This window comes from Morus notabilis, unplaced genomic scaffold, assembly GCF_000414095.1.
Source record: "Morus notabilis unplaced genomic scaffold, ASM41409v2 Scaffold387, whole genome shotgun sequence".
NCBI classification, from domain to species: Eukaryota; Viridiplantae; Streptophyta; class Magnoliopsida; order Rosales; family Moraceae; genus Morus; species Morus notabilis.
In genome coordinates this window covers 108485-113565 of record NW_010359578.1, presented here as the reverse complement: position 1 = coordinate 113565, position 5081 = coordinate 108485, and the positions used below count along the sequence as shown (strand labels likewise).

The 5081-nt window shown below is 32.0% G+C and overlaps 1 protein-coding gene across 1 annotated transcript; it reads right to left on the bottom strand.

Annotated features, from left to right (window-relative positions):
- Positions 1-959: 959 nt before the first annotated feature.
- On the bottom strand, positions 960-4010 carry LOC21391299 (RNA polymerase II transcriptional coactivator KIWI). The gene is made up of 3 exons (XM_010094798.2): positions 3648-4010; positions 1436-1458; positions 960-1310 (listed from the first exon to the last, which is right to left on the bottom strand). Exons 1-3 carry the CDS (start codon positions 3883-3885, stop codon positions 1251-1253), a joined length of 321 nt encoding a protein of 106 aa, XP_010093100.2. The 5' UTR covers positions 3886-4010; the 3' UTR covers positions 960-1250.
- Positions 4011-5081: the final 1071 nt, after the last annotated feature.

Below are 5081 nucleotides of genomic sequence, written 5' to 3'. Positions count from 1 at the left end.
TTTTTTTCGTTTTCTCCTCTCTGCTCAAGAGACATTAATAAATTTTTTTAAACTGAAAACAATCTCTTGATAAAATTACTAAACGCATTTTTAAAAATGATTTTTGTCTGAAATTAAAAACGTTTTCATTTTCATTTTCATACAAAAAATAAAATTATTTTATAACGAGTTTCAAACGCGTTCAATAGTTCATAGATTAAAATGCCATAAACCTAAAAAAGAAAAGAAAAGCAGACACGTATCAAGGCTCCAAACTAATGGCATTTTCGTGATATCCCCGATTTAGATCAGGTAACAACTGATATACCCTTGACACCATTCCTTTGTTTCTCACCAATTTTTCTAAATTTAATGGTTAAGAATTATAAATATTGATATCTACTCTTTTTGATCATTATCATGGACAAATGTTTCATAGTAGAGAAATTATTAAGCTCCTCACCCTCAAATTAAAAAATCTCCAAAAATAATTAAGGAGTTTCTTTGATAGGTCCTCAAAAAGTGAACTATCGGTAATTTCTTGCCTTCAGCCATTAGATCTGTATGATGTTTGTTCTGCATACTTTTTCAATCTAATATAATTTTGACCATATCTAGCCGCTGAAAGCAGAGAATTACCGATAATTCATTTTTTCAAGACCTATTAGAGAAACTCCCAAACAATTAACATAGAAACCTAAACAATAACACAAAATAACTAAAAAGATAGATGTTATCAAAGCACAACGAGCGGAGGGAGCATAAAATGAGACAAAAGTCAAAAAGTGTCATACTATTAGAGATTAAAATCAGGTTTTCTCAATGACTTCTCAAGTTGTAAAAGAGATATTCCTCTCTCAAAAAAAAAAAAAGAAAAAAAGGGAAAGGCAAGAGATGGTGAGACATAACACTACAGACAATGCTACGACATTCTCTTTAACACTAAAAAACAAAATAAAATATCAGTTAAGACAGTATCGAGTAAGCATGTATATTATCCAGCAAAAAGTAAGTATATATATCGGTTGATAACATAGTCCTAGAGTTCTAAATAAAACATCATCAGTACTGATTTCACAAGCTAAATACAAAACAAGCTACCAACCTGACTAGAGTTTCTGGTAGCAAAAAGACAACAATCCTACAAAGGCTATCCACCACAACAAACTAACTACTGATGGGGTGGTGTTAAAATGGTTTAAAAGCCGTACCATATTGCATGTCATAAACAAAAGGATCAAAAGGGCACCTCCACCAACAACAATAATTTCCTAAGAGTTCTCATTAACTGCCTTGTCGATTTCTTCCACATGATCCCGAAGAATATTCCACTGCATAACAAGATTTAAGATGAGCGGTGCAAAATGCTCTCAATAATTGTTTAAAGAAGTAATTATCAAAAAAAGAAAAAGAAAAAAGAACTGTTTTTAAAGAATAGAAGTTTTGAAAGCCAAACCTGATCCATGGTAAGTGATATTCCTGAAAGGAAGACAACCATTTTAATACAAGCTCTAGTTATAAAAAGAAAAGCAAGCAGACATACTAGGAAAGGATAATCACCATTCAAAAGATCATGTAAATGTGTGCAACCCAAACTTAAAGCATGTACAAGTTACACTCATGTGTGGTCAAACTAAAGTCATTCAAATAAGAACCCTTCTTAGGCAACATCATATGAAACATGGACCCCCATATTTTGAAACCAATTAAAATGCTCTTCTCAGGGAACCCGTGGAAAGAGGAGAGCCCTTTTAGTGGAAACAAATTGTGACCTTTGTACGATAGCCAAGATAATTGCACAATGAGTTTGGATATATATATATATATATAGAAAAGAAACTTGGAAATGAGTATTAACTCAAGTATTATATAACGGAACAGAATCTTGAATTTTAGTTTTGTAAATCAGTTTCGTCTATAATCTTCAGAGAGAGAGAGAGAGAGTACGAATAAAAGTACATGTGAATAGTGAACCATTTCTAACAAAAAGTACTGGTAAATTGTGGTAGAACTTTATGAAATAGGTGGCAATGGTGATTCTAGATTAGGCATTAGCGATAATGGTAGTTATGACTTATGAGGGATAGTACTAATAGTTAAGATGGTAATGGCAGGTTATATCATGATGGCAGGCGACTGACATAACATAAAAAGCTGGCAAAAGTCTAACTCTTCCCTAAATTAAAGTCATAATCAGCCCTAATCCTTTCATTCTCAGATTGAATTGGAACTATTACACAAATGGAATATAAACAACAAACTCCAGCAAGAAAATACGCAAATCATACATCACAGCCATATATCTCAAGTGCATTTCTATTGAGCAAAGATTGCTCCAACAAGGTCTTTCAAGACACTAACGCAAAGTGACTGGATAAAGTAAAAGAGGGAAGGCAAAGCGGGAAGTATTTCCTTTCCCACTCAGTGTTTATCTTTACAAAATGAAGAATGCTAAGGTGGGGACCACATGTTAGGGGAAGTTAGTAAAGGGAATCCAAAATCCTAACCTACCCCATGGCTTTGTTTCCCCCTCAATTGGAATTTACCACAAAGTTACATGTATATTAGTACTAATTTTTAGCCAAAAAATTATATGCACAAGGACATTTTAGAACCTAAGTTATAATCACTATTCTTATTCATAGACTTGGTAAATAGTAGAAAGGGAATACATTGGGCTCATTTGGTAATGTTTTTAAAATGATTTTGTGTTTAGTACAAAAGAAAAAATGAGATTGTTTTGAGAATCATTTTGAAACCAATTTTAAAATTGCGTTTGATTGATTTTTTAAGAGATTATTTTGAGTACAATAAAAAAATGAAATCATATTTGGTTATAATTATTAATTAATATATTATAACATTATTGATAAATACTAGAAAATGAAAACAGAAAAGAAAAAATAACTTTCAACTGTTTTCTAATTCCTTCACAAAAACTATTTTCACTGTTTTTTGTTTTTGTTTTTGTTTTCGTTTTCGTTTTCAAAATATTTACTACACAAACATAGTTTGCAAACCGTTTTTATTTTCGTGTCTCAACAGACGTGCGGAAACGTTTTCAAAAACAATCTGAAATCAATTCTAAACGCAACCATTGTTTCCATTTTCACTTCTTAATAGGAAAGTAGCATTAGAAAGACAATCAACCGTTCAAAAGCCTGGCAGGGAATCCCCAAATCAGAACCCAACTCAAAATTTTACATAGAACTTCTTTGCTAACTTGATGCACACAAGTCTCTCTACAATTAATGTCTTCCCGTTGATTTCAAACCCAATATGCTAATACTAGTGGTGTATGAAAGAAAACAAAGCTAAGTACTTTGTGAAGAACCAAATTAATCATAGCTTTTTCCCCAGTTTCTAGGTTAAAATCTGACACTATCACAACAAAACAAGCAAAAACAAATACGAAAATGATCAAAACCCAAACATAGTAGATTTTTATCTTTATACCAAAACTCATTTCTTCCTACTTTCTTCTTCAATATCACAAACTCAAACTTCGAATCATAATGTGGAACCAATATTAGCGCAAAAACCAGCAGAGGCATTAAATCAAAAATCTATACTTGGTTTCATTTGTAAGAGTAAACAGATTACTCGGGCTCAAAGAACAAAAACCCTAAAAAATCGAATTCAAACCGGAAAAGAAGAGAAGCCTTTACCTTTCTTGCCAGGAAGTTGCTTGCCGTCCTTGACGTAGAACTCGCGAATGTCGACGACGATCCTGCCCTGCCAGTTCCGGACGGAGACTCTCCTGTTCTTGGAAATCTCGCAAACGACGACGTCGTCGGAGTCGTCGGAGGAGGAGTCTTTCTTCAGGGTTTTCTTTGGGGGAGCATCTCCGCCGCCGTCATCGGAGGCGAACTCCTCGTCGTCCTTTCTCTTTCCACTCCCGGACATTCTCTCTCTCTTCTTTCTCTCTCTAAACCCTGTCGTCTCCTCTACTCTCCCACCAGTCCACTCGAATATATGGGATGGTAATGCTGCGTTTGATTTGGAAAGACAGACGTAAAGGCGGAAAATCAAAATAGTTGCCCTTTCATTCTAACTAGTCATCTGCTGTGTTTTTTCACATAAAAATTTAAATTTAATTTTTTTATTATAATATTTTTTTTATATGTATTTTTTAATTCAAATTCTCATTTTGAACGAGGAGAAAATGAACGAAAGTATAGACATTACCGTAATTTTATTGCGGGGTTAATAGCTTTAGAAGTCTCTGCTGAACTTTTGAGGGTATGTTTAGTATATAGGTTCTTCATAGGTTTGAATCTCATAGTTTTAATTTTATTACAGTGTTATGTTCTTATAAGAAATTTAAATTTCAAAACTCATAATCAAAACCATTAATTTAAACCCTAATTTGAACTCATATACTAAATGAGCCTTAAATTTGTGACGATTTGATCCCTGAAGACTCATTTATTATACTCAAACTCAAATCATTAATTTTATTATAATATTTTTTACTCATAAAAATTTAAATTTAAAATGTCATAATTGAAGGCATATTTTGAATATACCTTCTATAGAGGCCCTAAATCTATCTACCTAGTATAAAAGCCTATGTTTTGATGTCTTGTGCATCTATGTCACCTCCTGTTTCGTTCGGTCTGTATTTTTTTACTTTTCTTCTTTTGTTTTTCGACCCTTCATTATTTTTATTTACATTTGTGTCCTTCATTGATGTTATTTTCACTTCATTAAAATTATTTTTTCCTCTGTAATTTATCAATTCAAATTTTTTTTTAGAAATATATTCCTGCTCTAATACTTTTATTACAATCATGTTAGATTAGGGATCCGTCCTTATCATGAGTTCATATTGAGAACTTGAATTAAAAATTGACTTATGTGAGAACAAATATTGTAGTAAAAAAGTTAAATTTAAATTTTTATAAGAAAAAGCACTACGACAAAAGATTTAAGTGGAGATTCAAGTTGTAAAAAGAATGGGTTCTAAATAAGTTTGACTAATCATTTCTTATACTGAAATAATTTCTAGAAAATACTCTTAATCAAACATTTTTCTACTTCTCATAGTACAAGCTAATTAGTTTTCTATTTGATTAGTTTTTAATTATGTTTTCTATGCC